Source organism: Bos mutus, chromosome 19, assembly GCF_027580195.1.
Source record: "Bos mutus isolate GX-2022 chromosome 19, NWIPB_WYAK_1.1, whole genome shotgun sequence".
In the NCBI taxonomy this organism is placed as follows: Eukaryota; Metazoa; Chordata; class Mammalia; order Artiodactyla; family Bovidae; genus Bos; species Bos mutus.
In genome coordinates, this window is record NC_091635.1 from 39,535,505 (window position 1) to 39,557,674 (window position 22,170).

Sequence of the window (22,170 nt, forward strand, 5' to 3'; positions counted from 1 at the left end):
ACGCCCAAGAGGCCGCATGCGCAGTGCTCTCACGATCTGTCGCTTGCCCTTCTCCCAATGGCGGGCGGTGGTCCCCTTCCCGGCATCCTCCGGGGGGCCAGGATCACGTCATTTCCGGTGGGGAAGGCCTGCGGCCGCCGCCGCCATTTCGGGCGCTGCTGTGAGGCTGGGACCCGAGCCGGTCCGCTGGGCGGCGGGGCCGGGGCTGGAGGGGCGCGCGCGGCTGCGGCGGCGGCGGCGGCGGCGGCCCAGCGTGTAGGCGCGGAGGCGGCCATGGCGGGCAACTTCGACTCGGAGGAGCGGAGTAGCTGGTACTGGGGGCGGCTGAGTCGGCAGGAGGCGGTGGCGCTGTTGCAGGGCCAGCGGCACGGGGTGTTCCTGGTGCGGGACTCGAGCACTAGCCCCGGGGACTATGTGCTCAGCGTCTCCGAGAACTCGCGCGTCTCCCACTACATCATCAACAGCAGCGGCCCGCGCCCGCCGGTGCCACCGTCGCCCGCCCAGCCTCCGCCCGGTGAGGGACGGACGGGACGGGAGGCCCCGGGCGGGGGTGAGGGCCGCGGAACTCCCCAGCCTGGCTGCTCCTCGAGAGCTCACCCCCACGAGGGACGTGGGCACAGGGCTGGAGTGAGCGTGGCCGGGGCGCAGCTTCTGCCGGGGCTCGCTCCCACGGACCAGCGCGAGTGTGTGGGGGAGGAGGAGCCGCTGACCCAGGCCTCTGGGTGTGACTTGGGAGGACAGCCCAGGGGAAGGGGAACTGCCTCGGCCCCAGGGTGGGGCTAGCGCCCGAGCAGAGCCGGGCAACGTGGGGACAAAGAGCTGAGAATGATGTTGGCACTGCGGGGGCATCACTTGGCAGCGGTGCCGGGAATGAATCCGATAATCCTACAAGTGGCTTTTTAGGCTTGAAACATTTCCTGCAGTGTCGGAGAGCCGGGTTTGGCTATACTCCCCTGGTGGCCTTTGGTAGGAAGTCACCACATACTGGCCGAGAGGGATGGAGACACCCTCAGGAAATCGGTCAGCTTTTTCCTTTCTTGGGCATTTTTCCAAAATACTTTTACCTTCCTCTTCCCCCGCGGAGAATGAAGGTGGTGAGCTAAGTGCCTTGGTTATAGAAGAAAAGCCTCTGTGACCAGCCCTGAATAAGCTGATACCCGGCTGACTGTGTCCAAGAGATCTTAGCGTCCAGAGACTGTTCTCCAAAATGAGGGGGTTATAGTTTTCAAAGCAATCAGTGGAGGAAAGATTTTTTTTTTTTTAATTTCAGGAAATAATTCAGAAATAAGCCAGTGGAAACAATCCCTCCCCTGAAAGTGAATGGAAGTTCATTTTTCCCTGGACTTGAACGTTATCAGTCTTGTCCTCCAGGGCCTCTCCTTGTTCAGTAAGTTGAGGGCTGTGGCTTGAGTCTTCCTAGATGTTGAAAACAGATCCCACTGAAGTGACTCTCTTGAGAGTTTAAATGATCTGCACTGGATCTTCCTTGCTAAAGGTTGAGACATGACACTCACCCAGGCCACTGGAGTTGTTAAAGGGATTTGTGCACTTGGTACTTGAGATTTGTGGTATACAGAGTAATTCTGAGGTTATTGTTATCTGTGTAACAGTACGGAGAGTCTTAGTGCCACCTCGCTGTTCCAGGTGGAAGCAGTTTAATCCTGACCACGTGAGACTAGATTCAGGCCAGTCTCACCTGAATTAGGAGACTCCTGAACCAGCCTTTGCAGACTTACTTTTTTAGGAGAGTCCTAATTTAGGTTTATTCTCTCTGACCAGAAATGAAATGGGATAATCTCTTGTTAACACATACCAATTAAAAAAAAAAGCATAGGGATCGTAAAGCTTACAAATTATTCTAGGTCTTTCTCAGTCTGTTTGGTTTAATAGCGTTATAACATGAGGTGGGAATGTGTGTTTGCTCTAAACCAAATATGTTCTACTTTTTACCACCTTCATGATGTCTGGGGTTTTGCATTACTGTGCAGTGACGTGATGGCAAACAGTCACTGAAACTCAAGTTCTCAACCTTTTGTGTGTTTTGTTGGTTGCAAAATTTGGAAATAGCAGCAAGGGCTTCCCTGGTGGCTCAGATGGTAAAGAATCTGCCTGCAGTGCAGGAGAACCCAGGTTCAATCCCTGGGTGGGGAAGATCCCCGGGAGAAGGAAATGGCAACCCAGTCCAGTATTCTTGCCTGGAGAATCCCATGGACTGAGGAGCCTGGCAGGCTACAATCCATGGAGTCGCGAAGAGTTGGACATGACTCAGTGACTAACACACAGCTTTGTTTGAGCTTTCCCCACGTCTTGGTGTTAATAACTTTCATCTCAGCTGTTAGCTTAATGTTGAGCTCCACCTTTTCATAACAGATATGAATTCAGATCTTTGGCCCAGGAGAGAAGGTGAGGATTGCCAGAGTTTGTGGCTGGGGTGTGGAAGGTTCACGGGCATTGTGGTCCTTTTTGTTTCTGCCATGTACCCTATTTTCTGCGTAGGACAATTTATTCAGTTGCTGTCTTTATAAAGATTACTTAATCTTTGTTCTCCCCCTCCCCCCATCAAGCTCTTTTCTTTTGAAACCACACAGAAGAATTTCTTCAATTTTAGAGAGGCATATACAATATTAATAGCTGACATTTATTGACTGGTTATTCTGTGCCAGGCACTTTGCTGAGTATGTCATATGCCTTGTCTCATTTACTGTCTATAACAGTCCAGTGAGGAAAGTACTATGATCTCCACTTATTAAACTATTTCCATTTTATAGATGAGGAAACTGACAGTCAGAGATACAGTAAAGTGCCCCAAAGTCACACAGCTTGTAAGTGACTGAGCCAGAATTGAACCTAGGAATTGTGGCCTGAGAGCTGACACTGTTACACTGCACTGCTTTCGGTCAAAGCCAGTTTACTTTTGAGATCCCAGCAGTGCAGTGTGAAGCCTCAACACTTTTGTCTCTGTTCTGGGCCCCAGGTTCTGTTTATAGACTGAAAGGAGGGACTTCCCTGGCTGTCCAGTGGTTAAGACTCCAGGCTTCCACTGTGGGGGCATGGGTTTGATCCCTGGTTGGGGAACTAAGATCCTGCATGCCGCGTGGCATGGCCTAAGTAAAGACCAAAGGAAAGGATGACAAGAAGCTGGCTTTAGCGCTCAGGCAGTATGCATCTGCTATCTAAAGTCAGTGATGAAGAGGTTTTTAATAACCTTATTTGGCAGATTAAATATGGGAAATGAGCTTTTTGTTTAGGATTATATAATGTATTTTGTGGACATAATGCATAGGATGAATTTGTACGGAATGGTTTAGATATACATTTTAGAGGTATATGAACAAAATAGACCAGATATTCTCAGCCTTTTCTGGTTAGCTTGTTTTTAACTTGTGTTTAGCTCCCACAGGCTGCCAGTGCTGCCATTGCCTGGAAGTCCCCCGACTGTGCCCCAGGGCCATAGGGCAGGGCTTGGTCAAGTCTACCGGTCACACTCTGTCAGGTGTACCTCTTGGGAAGACTTTGCAATCGTTGATTGATCCATTAGTTTTTACTTCTTGAACATGAGGTTTTACTAGACCTTGTCCAATAAACAGTCAATAAAACAGTAAATATGAGTTGGGAGAATAGTTAAAAGCTTGTGTTCTGAAGTCTGGGTTTGAACCTTCCTTACCTTCTGCTTACTGCTCATATAACTTTAGGCAAGTTCTTTAACTTCTCTCTGCCTCAGTTTCCTCATCAGTGAAAGAGGGGAAATAGTGCTGACAGGGTTATTTCAAGGGTTAAATGAGTTTAAATATTAAATGCTTAGGAATGGAACTAGCATTAGGTATATTAACAGATGTGGTGGAGAGGGAAAAATTGAAGCAAAATGGAAAACAATTCTCAGCTTTGAGAGGCTCACAGCATGTCTGAAGGAGTAAGTGCTGGGTGGGGGTGCATCAAGAAGTATGAAGGAACTTTGGATCCAGTGTGTGGAAATAAGATGATGGCTTCCATTACCCGCTCAGCCCAGAACCTCCTACCTGTTGGCCCTAGTGGGTGAGGGGAACATAAAAGCTTGTCTCATTTTGGGGGTGGGGGCAGATGCTAGGGTGATGATTGTGCTGCCTCTTCAAGGTGGTGCTGGGCCAGGCTACTTCTGGAGATCCTAGGGGATTGCCTCTTAACCACTGCTGGCTTTTTGAACATCCAGCATTTATTTCATTTGTTTGGCTCATCCTTGTGGTTCTCAAACCTGGTCCTCATGATTCACTCTTTAATGAGTTAAAGATATTCAGTGGTTCTATGAGGAGTTCTTTAGTGAGTTACTTAAAGATTTTAGATCCCCCCCCCCAAAATCTGTAGTAAAAGAAAGTGCGTTTATCGCTGGATTCTCTAAGCCTTCCCTATGTTCATGTGAAATTGTGACTCTAGACAGGCAGGTATTGGATAGTGGGTTTTTCAAACCAGTCTGACCACAGCACTTTTTGAGAAGCATCTTGAGATTCTGTGGAATCTTCTTTGGGAAGAATTGAAAATTTGCAGAGGTGTTCAGAGGTTTGGGGGATATATATTAAGCTCATTTGCCTTTTATTGGGCATCTATAATATACCAGCTACTTTTAGAAATTTTATTATTATTAGTATAGATCCCTGTGAAAAGTTAAATAACAATTCAGATAGCTAGAAATACCACAGCCTGAATTCTTCAAACTTTGTAAGTCTGAATCTGCAAAGTCACATGCTGATAGCCACCATTTTTAGAACTTCTTCAGGATACTTTCTCAAATGAAGTCAGTGGCCTTGTTAGTTCTTTGTAGTGGACAGATGGTAAGAGCGTTCAAGGAACCTCTATAAATACCATAGGCAGTGGAGAAAGAAGAGAGGGAATGAGAATTTAGGAGAGAAGAAAGGAGAGGAAGTATGAGATTAAGAGACTGATAATGGAGCCACTGTGGCGATGCCCACGCCAGAAGTGACTTGGCCTGTTTAGCCCACAGAGCTCTCGGGTGTTCTTCATAAAACCCTCAGGGAATGGTATTGTAAAAACTGTTGTAACCTGAGGGCTGACATGCTTGGAAGTGATGAGTTGAGCATGTACAACTCTTTTGGTTAAAAGATAGCTCAGACTGCATTGATTTTGATTTCTGACTATGTTCATAACTGCACATTTAGAATCCAGCACAGGTTTGATGGAGAACAAGTCAGTGAGGTTTTCCAAGTCCAAGCTATGAGAACTCTGCTGTTGGTTCTGTTCTCTAGACTGACTGACTGTGTCTCCTTCCTTTCCCGCCCTTCTATTTCCTGGCTTTAGCTGTTTGTGGTTGGAAAGAGATGAACTAGGGAAAAGGAGCCGGAGCACATGGCTGTGGTGAGGTTTGGGCTTATCTGGAACTTATGTATGTATATTTTGTTCCCCCTCCTCTCCTGAAGCTTGATTGCCAAAATATATATATATATAAAACATGTAACTGCTGCAGCAGTACACAAAAACAGGTATTAAAAACAGGTATTCCTCTATGGAATAATTATAATGTCATTAGGATAGGAAAAGAGGGAGTTCTCTGGTGGTTCAGTGGTTAGGACTCCAGGGTTTCGCTGCTGGGATCTTGGTTCAGTTCCTTGTCAGAGAACTGAGATCTCGCAAGCTTCCCAATGGGGCAAAATGAAAGAAGGAAAGAAAGAACCATTCAGGAATGGAAAGAGCTATTCTTTTATCGTAATTTTGTTCTATCTTAAAACGTAGCTTGTTGTTGCCACTGATTTTTGTAAGAGTACATCCCCAATTGGAAGTGAATGCCAGGGGAGAAAAAGAATGTCTTCCTGAAACATGCTGCTATGCCCCTTGCTCACCAGCCACACTGTGTTTGCCTTTGTATGCCCAGCTATGCTGTGAGTTTGTCAAACCTGGGGACAGATTTTCCTCACTTGAGAGTTATGTTCATTGTCTAACACTTAATGACACGGTCCCTAAAGGGTGACTAGTGACAGCCATATTGGCAGTTGTACCTTGGCGTATTGTTGGGTGAATTCTAAGAAGGGAACTTTTCTTCCTAGGTGTCACCAGGACAACTTTCTAAGCTAGGTTCTCTGCTGGTGTGAAGGTTCTCCCTACCACTCTGCCCTTTAGGCTTTCTTGACCAGGCAGTACAAAGTAGATTTTCTTGGAGCTCACACTGACTCTGTCTTTCACATAGTTCCACAGGCCTGAAGGATCACTGTAGCCTAGAGGTGATGGATGAGGTAGCCATGCGTCTTCCTTGTTTACCAGGCTGGAATAGGAATAATTACTCATCAGTGATCAAGTTTAGAGAAGAGAAACTCCAGCATATAGCACCACTGTGCTCTGGTATGGTCATAACCAAAATCATCTCTCCAGTCACCAGCTCTGTACTTGGAACTATTGGGGTTGCATTCTGCTGGTGTCTGAGGAGTGTTTGCCATAGATGGACAATCCTGGGTATGAGCATGTATTTCAACATCTTGAGTCAGAGAGACAGCCAGCATTACTGGCTGTGGGCTATTAACTTGTTTTAGTTTATAGCCATGAATTCCACAGATGGACTTTTGCAATGTAAGAAATGTGCATCTGTCCTCTAAATTGAGGCTCGGCCTTTGTTTCATATGGGTGCAAAGAGAAGTCACTCATCAATATACGTTCTATACTGAGGACCTCTGGTTAACCTCCAAAGTTTATCACTTCACCTCTCCCCAGGAGAGAATTTTAAATGTACTTTTTCTGGTCTATCTGGACAGAGTGTTTTCTAACACGGAACAAAATAATTTGGTCTCATTTTTTTAGAGTGGCGAAGCAATTTAGACAGCTGGGCTACTGCAGTGTTCCTGTTTCACAGCATTAACAGCAAAGGGTTTTTAGATGGATTGGTTAGGTTTTTGTTTTGACTGACTGGTTTTAATAGGAGTGGTGAGGGTAGTTTAGGCCCTCTCTTTAACAAAGAACTCGAACAAGTAATTTTCACAAAAGAAGTACAGATATTCAATAAATGTGAAAAACATCAAACAATCAAAGATGATATTTAAGAAGAGACATCCTTGCTGTTCTGGCAAGGACATGGGGGAAATGGGAACTCATAATCCACTGGTGCGAGTGTAAAATCAAAACTTTTTGGACGACAGGCAACGTAAACCTTAGTGTTCTTACCCTTTGATCCAGCAGTTGCATTTTAAGAAGTTTATCCTAAGGAGGTAATAAAAAATGTTCATTAATAAAAGCACTCGTAAGAGCATTGTTTGCAGTAGTGAAAAATTGAGAATAAAATATCCCGCCTTTTGTTGGGATAGCTGCTGGGACCTGTGAAAACGGAGAGCTTGCTACATTTCCTGAGGTTGAAAAGAAAAAGAAGACTAACACAGCCTCGAACCCTTGTACTCTGTAAATCGAATAGCCACAGAACGTTTTGGTAGAATGAACAAGAAGTCTCCATGGTGCTCTGTCTTTGGTCCAATATGTGAGCTTGTCCTGACAGGCGTGGTTGCTCTATCACAGCCTCTGTCTCTTCTCTGCTGCAGGTGGTGATCGCTTACTTTATTCCCAGGGAACATTTGAGCTACAAAGTATGATTTTAGTTTACTGTTAGGAGAAGGGGTTATTTAGATTATTTTTTTCCTTCTCTTTCTTTTTGGTTAAATATTGAGTAAATATGTGCGGGGAGATGCTTAAAATCTGCATTTCATCTCCAGTATATCTTTCAATAATACCCTGCTCTGTTTTTTTTTTAGGGGTGAGTCCCTCCAGACTCCGAATAGGAGATCAAGAATTTGATTCATTGCCTGCTTTACTGGAATTCTACAAAATACACTATTTGGACACTACAACGTTGATAGAACCAGTTTCCAGATCCAGGCAGGGTAGTGGAGTGATTCTCAGGCAGGAAGAGGCAGAGTATGTACGAGCCCTCTTTGACTTTAATGGGAATGATGAAGAAGATCTTCCCTTTAAGAAAGGAGACATCCTGAGAATCCGGGATAAGCCTGAAGAGCAGTGGTGGAATGCGGAGGACAGCGAAGGCAAGAGAGGGATGATTCCAGTCCCTTACGTGGAGAAGTATAGACCTGCCTCCGCCTCAGTATCGGCTCTGATTGGAGGTAACCAGGAGGGTTCCCACCCACAGCCACTGGGTGGGCCGGAGCCTGGGCCCTATGCCCAACCCAGCGTCAACACTCCGCTCCCTAACCTCCAGAATGGGCCCATTTATGCCAGGGTAATCCAGAAGCGAGTCCCTAATGCCTACGACAAGACAGCCTTGGCTTTGGAGGTACATAATGTGCAAAATGTAGAAAGAAGAGATCTGCTACAGGGTCTCCCTTTCAGACCTCTTAGAGCTTTGTAGGAATGCTGAATACAAGCAGCAGCGTTGTAACATTGTTATAGATGTTGAATGGTACTTTTACCATTAAGTACTGATCTTGGCACTTAATGTGGGGTTTTCTCTTTTTTATAGAAAACCTATTTTGGAATGAGTAAGCTTAAAACTGTATAACTGAATGTTCTGATTGATTTACTAAACCATACTTTGACTTCTTTAATAACACCACCTGAATTCACAGGAATTAACCTAAAATATTTTTTTTCATCTACATTCTAATCTGTTTCTTTCTGTTTATCATTATCTGAAATAAGTGGGCTCCACAAATTTGAGTATAAGTGGTCTCTATCAAAATACTTAAATGAATTTTCTTACAGAAATGTGTTTTTACTTTAGGGGGCTTGGGGTTTCTTACCATTGATTACTTGTAAAGGTATAATGAGATAGATACCCAAAAGTATTAATTCCAAGAAGCAGCAGGTTTACTTGGTCTTTGTTGTTTGATGCATTTTATACTCAAGAAACCAGTTCCTCCTGAGGAATAAATTTTTACCTTTTACTGGTGAATAGTTATCCTTGGTAGCCCATCTCCTCTGGCCAACCATTGCATTGTATTTATTCTTATCCTTAGCACTCACAGCTTTGTCTCTTACCTCTTCTCTTTCTTCTTCCTCCTTCCCTCCCTCCCTTTCTGAGTTATGCAGAGGTAGTGGTTCAGCATAAAAGCTAGTGTAGAAGTGGCATGCTTTCCTGTCTTTCAGAGCCTTTCAGATATGATCACTTTAAGCAAGTAGCTAAATTTCATGAACATAGGCTGAAGTTACTCAGGTGGGGGGGCAGGTTAGCAGAGAAGGGGCTAAAGTATTAATATATTTTTGTAAATGGAAATCTCTAAAATCCTTTGGATCATGCTTATACACTGAGGAGTGGGAGTTGCCTAAGTAAAAGGCTGTACAGTGAGCTGAAATTTATTTGAAATAGTCTGATATTACTGAATTTAAAGTTTTTCTTTTGCATTCTGAAGAGTGGGTGCAAAGGAGGGTTAGGTCTACAGGTTTGACTGAAAAAACGTGTGCTTTTAAAATGTGTATATTCTGAGATCATGTTGTGACTGAGAAGTATTGTGTCCTGCTTTTGATGAGAAAGGAATTATATGTTGTCTAGGTTACACTACTTTTTCCCACTTAGAATTTGGAGGATAAGGAAAACAAGTTTCTAGCTTCATGTTTTCATTTAAGTTCATATGATGGCAACAGCCAAGATGGTGCTGTGCCCATGACAGCTGTGACTCGACATTTATTGCAGGCCCTGTTAGCACTGGGCTGGAGTGTGGAAATAGCTAGCTAATACCCAGGAGAGAATAGTTACCACATTAATTTTGCTTCCACTTGCAATTCCTTTCTTAAAGAGAATTGGTTTGGTTTGGTTTGGTTTTGACCTCACTGAGCAGTTTGTAGGATTTAAGAGTCGGACACGACTGAGCAACTTCACTTTTATGCATTGGAGAAGGAAATGGTAACCCACTCCAGTGTTCTTGCCTTGAGAATCCCAAGGACAGGAGAGCCTGGTGGGCTGCCGTCTATGGGGTCACACAGGGTCGGACACGACTGAAGTGACTTAGCAGCAGCAGCAGTTCCCTAACCAGGGATTGAACCTGGGCCCATGGCAGTGAAAATGCCGAGTCCTAACCACTGGACCATCAGGGACTTCCCAGAATTGTTTGCCCCAACGATGCTTGCCTTAATTAGAAGCTTTAGTGCTCCAGAATGGTCGAGCTGCTCCCCTACTGTGAAACCTAAACCTTGTGAAATAAAGACTAAAGTAGAAGAGTGGTTTGTGATGTCAGTAAGTTTCCTTTTTTGGTTGGGTATTAGTTTTGAGCCACATGTGTTGACTGATGACAATAGCCTCTTTCACGTTAGAACAAATACCCCAAATAATAACTTTAAAAACACCTCATGTACTTAAGAAAACATCATGTTAGTTTAGCATCACAGAAATCTAAAGCTAAAAAGACCTTAGATACCCCTATTCATTTATTGAAAAAAGTAAGGGATGGATTGAATGGGTTGTTTAAACTAGTTGGAGAGATGAGGAGTCCAGATCTACAGTGGGGCCTTTTCAACCATGCCCAGATTGCATCTGTGGTACTATTTGTTTTGTGGTGGTGATACTGCCCTCCTGTCAGTTTTGTGTGGTGTAACTGGCAGCGTGTCCTCATGTATACTCTCCGTGCAGGGAGGCAGTTTCCTTTCCCATCTCTGGTTTTCCATAGGAGCTGATGCCTAGTCCCTGTGGAGATGAAGCCAGGAGATAAGATTAGGAAGCTCTGACTCTCTGACCTTCGCATTCTGATGAGAAAAAAATTCATTGCTGTAGTTGACCCATTATAGATTGAGATCTGTAGACAAGCTAGGCACATTTCGGAGAAGTTTTACAGTTAACTTGAAATTGATGTTGAAATCATTGCATTTTAGAAGTGGGCAGAGCCCCAGGTATAGTAAGGGTCCAAACTCCTAGTATTTCCCAGAAGGTAGCTGCGGATGCAGCGCTCTGGGTCACCTCTCTTACTTCCGTCAAAGCCACTTTGTTTTACTGTGTTATATATCGGTGTCTCTCTAAGGTTGTTTTTAAGGAAGGGTTTCTGTACTTATGTTCAGGATCCACCTGTCCTCCCCTTACAGATGGATGTTTCCTGCATGGTATATTTGCTGTGACCAGAGTCCTCCAGTAGAATATAAGTCAATGACTCCTTCCTCTTTTCCCACCCATCAGATTTCTCTAGTAGGAATGAAGGTTGTTGGAAAGAAGGGATTAATTCTAGCAAACAACCAAAGTAGGGGTATTCCTCGGTTCACTGTAACTCTGGGGAATGTAACCGAACCAGGAAGACACCATCTGTTCCATCCTGGAGCTTCTAATAAAGAGATTTTAAACAAATGTATTTTGAAGGAGAAACACTGGAAGTAACACTAGAACAGTGCAGAGGCACCATTTACTCATTTACTTTTTTGGTCTTAGATTTGATCTGAGATTTCAATTTGATTGGTTTTGGTTTCATGAGTCATGGCTCCTTGGGAGCTGGAATAGTGGTGAATCTTATCTTGTAAATTGCAGGTGTTAAAGTTTATTTCATGCCTCTGTAGACTGTCCAGAACAATCATATTATCTTGGAATGTACTATTCATGTAACTTCCATTTTCTGATTCAGCCTGGCCTCTTGCCTTTGATAGATAAGACTTCTGAGTAACCAAGGAGCCTTTCAGGTGGACTTAGGTGTGAACCTGTTCTTCTGGTCACAGATAGGGAAGATGTAAAGTTCCATGAGTCCCTGGTTATATGCAGCAGTGACTATATTAACTCTACATCTCCCCATGTAGAGCTCTGAAACCTTAAGTTATTTAGGCCTTTTGACCTATATATGGAAAAGTGAAATGAAGATCTTAATTTCCCCTTTGTTCCAGAGAGAAAAAATGAGATTAGGAAGTGTAAGAACTGCGTGACAAGTCTTGGCTATATGTATAATAACTTCATACCCACTTGAAAAAATAATAAACATAATTGAAAGTTATGAATATTTTCATTTTAATAAAATAGTTATTTAACCCCCCATTAAATAGCAAAGTTTCTCAAACCTTGGGATCATGTGGAACATTGCCACCTTCATTTCCTGTTCCACATTTATTTTCATAAGGTACTTTTTATCATAGCAACTGCCAAAGCCCAGCTTTGCAAAGACATGACATCTTTGAAAGGGATGTAGTATAATCTGATGTCAAAATTGTTAACAGTTTTGAGTTTGTAGTTCACATGGCATAACAGACATCAGATATTTCTGTTTCCCTCAAAAATACAGAATACTTGGTGGGACCCCTCAGAATTGGCGGCAGTGCCTCTGACTCTTCAGTCTGGGAACCTTGGGTCTCGTTGACTGTACTAGTTCTTAGAAAATTCCTTGTATTGAGCTAAAATGTACCTGTTCCATGTACCTCTCATCAAGAGGGTGGGGAACTTAGTTTCAGTTATTATCAGTTGTTGAGCTACAGAAAGATCTTTTTGGACTTGGACTACAGTCAGGGTAACACCTGTCTTCAGTGTGGTGCTTTTGCTTGACATCAGGAAATGTACCTACGAGTTAAATCTCAAAGACCTGCAATGATCCACGAATATGAGCCATGTGCACTTCAGTCCGTCTCTGAGGCAAGTGAATCATTAAGACTGAATTGGCCTCACTTGTCTTCACTGATTTTAAAGATTTTAGATGGGCCCTAAATATTACCTATTCTGTAGATCAGGGATCTGCAGACTTTTCCTGTGAAGGATTTCACAGGCCATGCAGCCTCTGTCAGTTTGCCACTGTAGCTAGAAAGCAGCCATAGACAAAACAGCAGATGAGCTCGCTGTGTTAGAGTGAAGCTATTTACAGAAACAGGCAGCAAGCTGGATGTGGCTCATGGGCCACACAGTTTGCCGAGCCCTGTCTTAGATTGCTGTAGTTTTCTTACCTTTTTCCCTCCTTCAGTCAGATCTTGAAATGTGTTCTTGGTGTGTTTGAAAGTCTTTGAAAACAAGGTCCTTGTAGTCTGTCTCTGCACTTGGTTTCCCGGGCTTTATTTACATAAAGTTAGTTATATGTGTTTCCTGCCCTGAGCTCACAGGAATCATGCAGCAAATCTGGATCAAAGAAGCATTGGCAACTATTGATGCCTTTCCTCTTAGATAGCAGGGATAGAAACTAGAAAAGCAGTCACCTGGGGTTGCGCCAGCAGGGGAGGTCACACAGTTTCTGGTGTCTCCTGTTTGCTGCTAAGTCGCTTCAGTCGTGTCCGACTCTGTGCGACCCCATAGATGGCAGCCCACCAGGCTCCCCTGTCCCTGGGATTCTCCAGGCAAGAACACTGGAGTGGGTTGCCATTTCCTTCTCCAATGCATGGTGAAAGTGAAGTCGCTCAGTGGTATCTGACCCTATCCGTCTCCTATTTAGGGAACACCAAAAATTAATGCCATTTGGACTTCATATTTTTTCTAATTATGCCTGGAACTCACTGGTAAAGGTGAGTGTTCATTAAGTTCCCTGGGAGTGAGGAAAAGAGAGTAACTACATTCGGTCCTCTTTACAGATGACGCCATGATTTACTTGCAGACTTACTCCTGAGGGTGTGGTATAGGGTTGAGAGACTAGGAACTAACTCAACACTAAAATAGTACCTTGGTGGTGAAAGCATCATCAGTGTCTCCTTTACAAGGTGTTAGTGAAGTCTGCCTCATGAAAAGAAAGGTTAACTGCCTTGTCGTGCTTCAGGTCCTTTAGAAGTTCTTTCGTTTTCATTAGTGCGCAGATGAGTTTTTTCTTCCATCTGTAATGTGAATTTTGAAATTGGTAATGTGAGAACTACAGTTATTACTGCAAGTACATTCCTTTGTGTCTTAAAATTGGAGCATTTCTAGGGCAGGCACTCAGTCTCACTTTCTTTGTCTTTGAATTAGTACACCAATCTTCAAACCTGTGTGCACCCCCTGATCCTCCCTGGTCTTGCCTGAGGGAACTCTCCTTTAGAGTGTTGTTGCCTAACAGGGAGAGGAGCACAAATTACCGTGTCATTTCTGACTTGGAGAAAGAACTGCGCTTAGTGGAGTGCCATATTCCTAGACTGCCCCATCCCCTCCTGCACTCTGCCTCAGGCTCCATAGCATGTTTTCTCAAAGATAGTCATGTTTTTGCCTTTGGGACTTGTCTGTTCTTGACCCCAGGACTCCCTATGTGCTTTGACTATTTCAGGAGAAAGAACCCATAGGGTATTATGCATAGGTATTTAATTTTAATAAGGTCTACCTCGAAGTATTTGTGCTTCAAGGCCACTTTGGGCAGGTTAATTAGCTTATTAAATGCTTACAGCTTTCCTCTTTTACCCATTTAAAAATCAGAACCATTTCAGAGTCATGACCCAACCTTTCTTTCACCCCTTGATGTTTGGACTTTTCTGCCAAGAACCTAATCAACTGTAAAAAAACGATTCTGGGTTCCAGAAGATGGTTGCTTTTCCTGAGTCTTTCTCTGTAGTTAGAACCAAGAGAGTGTATATCAGAGATGACCCTGGTGCTGTCCAAAGGCCTATCTTGCACTTCATTCTTCTCCCTACTAGCATCTTGCTGTATGGGAGCCCTGACTCATTTCTCACTTAGAATTCTGCAGGAAGAATGGTCTGAGGGCAGAGCAGAAGGCTTTGCTCTCTTGTAGAGAAGCTAGTGTGGTTTTGTGGTACTGATGCCATGGAGCGGGTGGATGGTCCACATTTTAACTACCCGCTGCTTAGAGCTCTTTGGGACATGATTTGAGACAGCACTTTGAAAGCTTAAGAATAACAACAATCTTATTCTTAGAATGACAGTCTTAAAGAGAGGTGTTTAAACCTGGGTTTTGGTGTCAAGTAGAATGGTGGACTTAAATTTGTATCCTGAAGACCCATCTTTTACAAAACACCTAGAAAAGCTCTGGGAGATAGTGAAGGACAGGGAAGCCTGGTATGCTGCTGTCTATGGGGTCACAAAGAATCAGACACAACTGAGCAACAAAGAAAAGCTGGAGAAACATAACATTCTTTTCACCTTTTTATTTAGATATGAAATCATTTGGTAGAATGTACCAGTCCTAAGTATATAAGTATGTAGATCAGTGAATTTATATGCATATATACCTATGTGACAACCACCCAGATGAAAGTATAGAATGTTTTCACCATTCCAGATTGTTCCCTCATGTCCCTTAGTTGTGTTTTTAATATCAGTAAAATGATGGATTCAGATAGCTGGGATGGCATCAGACCAGCTTCTTAAAAGAAACTGGCCACTTACTGCCCATCTGGAGGAGAATCTAACATGTGTGGCAAGGTTATTTATTTATTTATTTATTTATTTTCCTATATGTGGAATCTTAGTTTCCCAACCAGGGATCGAACCCGTGCCCCTGCAGTAGAAGCAGAGTCTTGACTACTGGACCACCACCAGGGAAGTCCCATGAGTGGCAGTTTAAATTTTTGACACGAGCATACCTATTCCTTTAAGTGTTTTTTTTTTTTCTTTCTTAAGGTCAGGAACTTATTCTGGGTCTAGCTGTCTGAATAGCACTTGAGTATAACATGAGTATATAATAAAAATGAGAGGGAAGAGCGTTGCACTTAGTAAAGTTTACTGTAACATAGCAAGGGGCTAGTGGTGGAGGGGCATTAATTCCAGTAATGTGTTGTGTGTGTGTGTGTGTGTGTGTGTGTGTGTGTGTGAGAGAGAAGGATGGGGAGTCAAAGGTAGCTGACAGGTCAGGAAGGAGGAAAATTCACTAAGGAATAGTCACACGTTATGGAGTTTATATAGAGCCTAACTTCTTGTAATGCTGTTAAGAATTTTTAAAAGATGGGAACAAGCGAGGTAGTCTTGAGAACTAGAATTGGGGATATAAGAAGAAATCTTCCAGACTGTTTTTAACACCAAAGAAATTCTCATTTGATGTTCAGATCTTCCTCTACAAAGACTGAAAATTTTTACTTGTCATAGTTGGCCTGCTCAGATATCAGGAATTGAATTGGAAGATTGCTGGGAATAAACAGAACCCTGGGTGCTAGAGCCTGTAGGAGCTGGATCTGGTTGCAAAGACAGATACGCAGTGTCATTTTCCTCTCTCCTCACCTTTCCCCATCAGCCTTCATCTTCATTATTAACCCATCAAGCTGCTGCCTTTTCTCACCCTTGTATCTTATCCCTGTCTCTCTAATATTCCATGGTTTCTCTCTTCCTTTTCTCAGCATCTTATGATTCCTGCAGCCACTTTAGGCCTCTAAGCTTTTCATATAATTCTTAAGGAAACTGTAGGTAGGTCAGTAGGTAACCTAATTCCTCTGTGAGTGAGATCAGGCTGGTTTAAGAGAAGGCCCTGGCCTAGACGAGTTGGCTTTGGCTGGTAGTCAGCCCATAGGCCTTCGTAGGGAAGGAACCTGCAGGGCTAGGGGGCATAGTTTGAAAGTTCTTAATACAGTGGGAGAACATAAATGGGCTTGGGGGCTGGCTACTTCTGGGCTCAAATCTCAGCCCTGTCACTGGCTTTGTGACTTCAGGTGTAACGTGTAGTTGTTCTGAATGTCATACGTAAAATGAAAAGAATTCCTGTTTGAAGGATTATATGATTATCAGAAAATGATTTTATATAAAGCACTATAGTACTTGATGGGAGTTAAATATCATTATTAATGAAACCAAATGAACAGTAATGTTTAGAAACCACTTGCGTGTGCAGAACTCAGATGTTGATAATTCAAGGATAGTCATAAAGCTCTTTAGTGGCATTTGGGAACGTACCTCACCATTGTTAAATACTTTGCTACAGGGTGAATCCATTCATCAAACACCTTATCTTTTAAGTTTCATATTAAGACACAGGTATATCCTAGATTGTCAAAAATATTTGATGTTGCAACAGGAAAACTTTTTGTAACAGCAGAAACACGATATCCTCCTACTGTTAAGGAACAGGTACCAGGTGGCATTGAGAGAGCAGCAAAGTCTGTCAGTACCTGCTTAGGGGTGGGTAGTGGGGGGGACTGGCAGGCAGTGGCCTGCCAAGTAAAACTAGCTGAAGAAGGTTGAGGCTTTCAGGGAGCTGATAGAATTTGGAGTCTTCGCCTGTACCAAGTGGGGAAGCCTTGCCTTGGTAGGACAGTGATGGGAACACTTCTGTTTTCTGGGACCAGATGATGTATGCTTCCTCTGATTGTCTTCTGCTCTACAAGCAACACCAGGCCAGGATGTGTGTGTAAGAGTGGGCTGGGGAATTGCACTGCTATATGCCAGAGAGGGGAGGGCCAGTGTGGACCAGGCAGGAAGCTAAGAGTAGTGGCTACAAAGACAGGGCATATAGATCATCCTAGGTAGGGTTGCTGTTCCAGAGACCCTTGAACTTTCCAAAAGGTTTCATTTTCTAGCATTCCTCCTATTTTCTGTACTCTGTTTTTCTCTGCACTGCTAAAATCACTTCTTCCTCTTGCCTGCATTAACCATAAGTAATCGGTCTGGTGGCTGGGGCTTGGGAGGCAGCAAATAGCCGTTTCTGTAATATCAGTCCTAGAGCAATCACATGGGCAGGGTATGGCTAACCAGAGAATGGAGTTTTTCAGCTTGCATTCATAACTGGAAATAAAGTGCTGTCCTTATTCTCCTCCTGCAGGTCGGTGAGCTGGTAAAGGTTACGAAGATTAATGTGAGTGGTCAGTGGGAAGGGGAGTGTAATGGCAAACGAGGTCACTTCCCATTCACACATGTCCGTCTGCTGGATCAACAGAATCCCGATGAGGACTTCAGCTGAGTATAGCTCAACAAACAGTTTTGCTGACAGATGGGAACAATCTTTTTTTTTTTTTCCAATTGCCATCTATACAGTTTTCTTACAGATGTCAAAGCAGTCTAGTTTATATAAGCATTCTGTTGCCTGTGATCTTTTTTAGACTGAACTACTCCATCCCTGGTCTTATTTACCATATTCAGGGTACGAAACTGGAGGGCTTGTGTGTTAACTTTTGAATTGGTGGTTTTAGGTGGTAGCACCATTGCCTGAGTGTATCTGAAAGGAGCAGCATCTTGCCTCCCTTTTCTCAGGCAATACAAATCAACCTGTGGAAAACTGATGGACGGGAGAGAAGTGTTGCACACCACTTACCCTGATTTATTCAACGGTTTGGTTTTCATTCTGAAACTATGCTGTCAAATGGCAATAGACTGTTCCCTTCCACCCCATGAAGTAATCATGCACGTGTGAATAGTACCCAGTGGGATTGCTTTTTCATTTATGGAACATGACCATTGTATGACTCATTCTGACAGTTCAAATCCTGAGAATTCTGAGGACACTACTAGAGGCATTTGTCTTCCTTCCCAGTCAGTGCTTCATACTTTTTCTTGGGATTCTTTCAAGCCTTGTAATTCCTTTTCCCTAGACCTGCAGATAGGTTAATTCTCAAGATAAGTGTTTATTTTCATTCCAGATGATAAGCAGGATGTGCAGAGCACTTTATTCAGTGCATAGCTTTAAGCCAGTATTGGATTCACTGCGTGGACAGCCAAACTCCCAGCTCTCTGCCATCCCTCAAAGGGTCATAGTAGGTTCACATTGCTACCACAGTTCGGTGGACTCCTGGCTAATGGGATCCAGCATGCCGTTCTCCTGAGTGCCATTGTTCTGTCAGGGGACTTTTTGGAATTCTTAGCTTCTACTTGGAGTGGAAGGACCAATCACTTAGAATATTCCATGGATGGTTGGGGGGCCAAATTCTGCCCTTTGCTTTATGTACAACTTGTATAAAAATCAAGTTAAAATTACATGAGTTTGGGGATAGGGTTTTAGTGCTTTGAAAAATGTTTGAACCAATCATGAATTACTTATGTATTTGTTTCATATGGCCAGAATAGTGCTTGAAATACACGATGTTATAAACTGCCTTCACTTGGGGCGCTTTTTCTTTATGTTCAAGTTTAGTTTACAAACCCTTTTAAGTATGGAATGGTTTATATAGGGTAAGGTGCTCCAAAGAATTGACTTCTGAGACCAAAAATGATGTAGGCTATTTAGACTACCATATGAAACTTTTTCAAATTTAGTTCCCAGTCTAGAAGCACTTACTGGTCTGTGGTGTGATATGACCAATAGAAACACCGTGTTCTTTGCTTTGGGCCTCATTTTAGAAAAGTATTTTTCCAGTTGTTTTGCCTAGGTGAAGATTAATTTGCATTCATTGAACGTATGCTAAATCATGATATCCCAGTGACTAGCACCGTGCCTGGCACAGCCGGCGTACAGATTTGTGAGAGTGAATGCGAGGTGTGCAGAAGCTCATTATATGGCACAGGGAAGCCAGCTGGCACAGGATTACATACATTACCACAAGCAAACTAATGAGTTGACGCTAATTTAATATATTTTTACCTCACACTAAGATAGTGCTTGATAAAGACATTAATACTCAACTTGTAAAATGTTGGCACAGTGCTATGCACATAGTGGGTGCTCAGTAATGTTGAATGGACAGGTTTGCAATACTAGATTTAATTCCATCTGACGACTCTTACATTTTCAGTTAGAGCGTAGATACTGTAAAACCCAATACACGTTGAATCTTGTTTTCCTGAAAGTGTGACATCTAAAATATTTGTAGAAAAGCTTTGTCACAACTGATTTGAATGTTTGTGGTTTTTTTTTTTTTTTGCCTCTGACCTTGATATTGGCTTGTAATGTCTCTTTTCATCATATGTAATTTTGGTGGAACATGCAGCTCTACCCAAATCAGAAGACTTTCTCAGTGATCGGTTGTCCAAAGCCATTACATGAATTGTTGGGTTGGATTTGCCTGGGTTTGGCAGTTGTTGGACCTTAAGAACTCAAAGGACTTCTTATAAGTATCTTCCAAAAGCAAATGCAAGAATCCTATTCAAGTGCATATGTACATTGTCACTGAGCAAAATAAACCGCAATTGGCTGCTATATTTTATATAATAATTTCTGCAAAAACCCATTTTTTTGGATACTAATATTTGACATGGTTAATTCTTATTAATTGTTGGAATTGTTTATTGTTAATAATGCAAATAGATAATTTTAATTATCCATAAGTAACATTTCACTATTAAAGGTTTGAAATGGATGATAAGCAAACCAATTTGAAATAAAATATGAAACATGTGCCATTGTATTATAACACTATACACTTTCTTGACAGTTAAATTTTAAAAATGTTTTTTTTGTAGCATGTATTGTATATGTTTATAGTATATGTAGTAAATAAAAATATGGCCAAATGTTTGGCTTGGTGATCTTTTGAAGAAAGCAATCTTTGAATATTTTTCACAAAAGAGCTAAATCTTTTATGCTTAGGGAGTCAGAGTTGTGTGTAGTATTCAACAGCCTACAAACAATCAGATAAACAATTATACACACTAGGTACTCATAAAAATGGGATCAATCATTGGTGTTACTTTGAAGGGTCTCCAGAAGTCCAGAAATAATGATTTGAGGGGAATATAAGAAGAATGATTATATAATGATAGGAAAGCTGGAATGATGTGAGCAGATAATACCAAATCACACGTGGGTTTAAGGAAAATATGATTGTGGTAGGGGTCTTCATAAAGCAAGTGAGAAGTGTGGCTGTTACACAGTAGGTTTTTAGAATCGTTAGGGGAGATATTCAGTATAATTTCTCCTTTTTTATGTAAGTGGCACTACTTCAGTGTAGATAATTTGGGAAATTTAAAAAGTTAAACATTTTGTTCTTCCCATCCTTTCTCGAAGCACATGTGTATTTAGATGGATATGCACAATGTGTAGATATATATACCTAAAAAGCTGACTGTATACGCCATAGTCTTATGTTCCTGTGGACAGTGAAGTTTTAAGATGATAAGGACAAGCGTGGTCAGTCAGTCATAGAGTATGCTGCCTTGAACCCAAATGCACAGTCTAGCTACTGCTGTATACATGGCAGAATATCAACCTAGAGGTAAATAAAGGCAACCACTGCAAGGGAGCCGTGTTTGCTGTACACACACTTAACAGCAAGGTGATTTAAATGTGTTTACACTTTTTTATCAATTAGAAATAAAATCTTTGTGATAGGTAGAGTTGGATTTCTTTACATAGCCTGGAGTGCTCCTAACAGTCTTGTATTTTGTGACCCTGATCTTCAGATTAAAGTCTATTCCTCTTACAGAAGTGAAGAAAGAGGTGGCCCTGTCCACAGATGAAAATATGAAAATAGTCTTCCAAAGTTTTGCAGGAGGAAGCTAAGAATTTGGAACTCGGCTGCTACATATATGAAGAAAAAGAAATGGGGAGATAAGGTAGGGGGCCAAGAAGAACTGCTATTAAGAATCGAGGTTCAAAGAGCAAGACTTAAGGATTCTGTTGGGATACAGGTCGAAAGCGAGCTTAATTTGCCTCCCCTCAATTCTGGCTTAAATGCTGCTTTGTCAAGAGATGTCTTCCCTGATCTCAAGTCCCTTCTCAGCACTCCTCTCAGATTATTATTCTTTCTCTGATTTTATTCCACCTCTTCCCTTAGACTATAAATCAGTTCCATCAGGACAGGAGCCACGTCTAATTTGTTCATCGTCTCCAGAGCCCAGCACAGAGCCTGACTCACAGCAGAAAATATATACTTGTTGATCAAATAATGTTTTTCTTGGCAGGATTTGAGTCTGGGGAATAGGGACCCGGCTGGTTACCTCTCAGCTGCTCTCTGCAGCACCCCTGCTCTTGGGTATGGTCCAAGGCGGAAGGTTCATTTTTAATTTTGGTTAAAGTAAAACCCGATTCCGTAGGTCATTCTGCTTCTGAAATGTGAAATGCTTGACAAAGCCCAGTCTTGAGAACTCTGGTGCTTCCATGTTTTGTTTTGCTTTTTCCCCCCATAGGAGAGGTGAATGGATCACTTAAAGGGAAGCTATATTCATACAATGAAGACCATTCACTGGTTGTATTGTAATTTCTAGTTTTGGTGATATTTTCAAAAAGAGTGAATTAACAAAAATGTCAGAATTATCTTGTTCTACAATACCAGTAATAGAAGCAGCTTAACAGCCTAAACAATACTGAGTAGCTGTACCTTATCCTGTTGGCATTTAGGTCTTTCAATAACAGACCTCAGAGGCAGCAACTCCAGAAAGCGCCTAAGGGAGGGAGGGCCCTCTTGAATTCTGTGCATTGTGGTAAACGGCCCCGCTTTAATGTCAGAGTAGGTAGAAAGTAGACAAAAGTGTCCCAAGTCTGAGGCCCAAATCGTTTTATGAGCCTTGTGATTCAACAACAACAAAAGAGAAAGCCAGGTACCATCCCCCAA

At 42.5% G+C, this 22,170-nt stretch overlaps 1 protein-coding gene and 1 non-coding gene across 3 annotated transcripts; one reads left to right on the plus strand and one right to left on the minus strand.

Moving 5' to 3' along the window:
• The first annotated feature begins 105 nt into the window (after positions 1–105).
• CRK (CRK proto-oncogene, adaptor protein) lies at positions 106–19,542 on the plus strand. Of its 2 annotated transcripts, none has more exons than XM_005888231.3 (3): positions 106–514; positions 7,713–8,248; positions 17,511–19,542. In XM_005888231.3, exons 1-3 carry the CDS (start codon positions 274–276, stop codon positions 17,646–17,648), a joined length of 915 nt encoding a protein of 304 aa, XP_005888293.2. In that variant the 5' UTR covers positions 106–273; the 3' UTR covers positions 17,649–19,542. The 2 variants fall into 2 exon arrangements, with proteins under 2 accessions (XP_005888293.2, XP_070246374.1); XM_070390273.1 differs by having other exon boundaries at positions 7,713–8,078; positions 17,511–17,654.
• Positions 9,933–10,005, minus strand: TRNAE-UUC (transfer RNA glutamic acid (anticodon UUC)). The gene has a single exon. It is a non-coding gene; the product is annotated as a tRNA-Glu (tRNA).
• Positions 19,543–22,170: the final 2,628 nt, after the last annotated feature.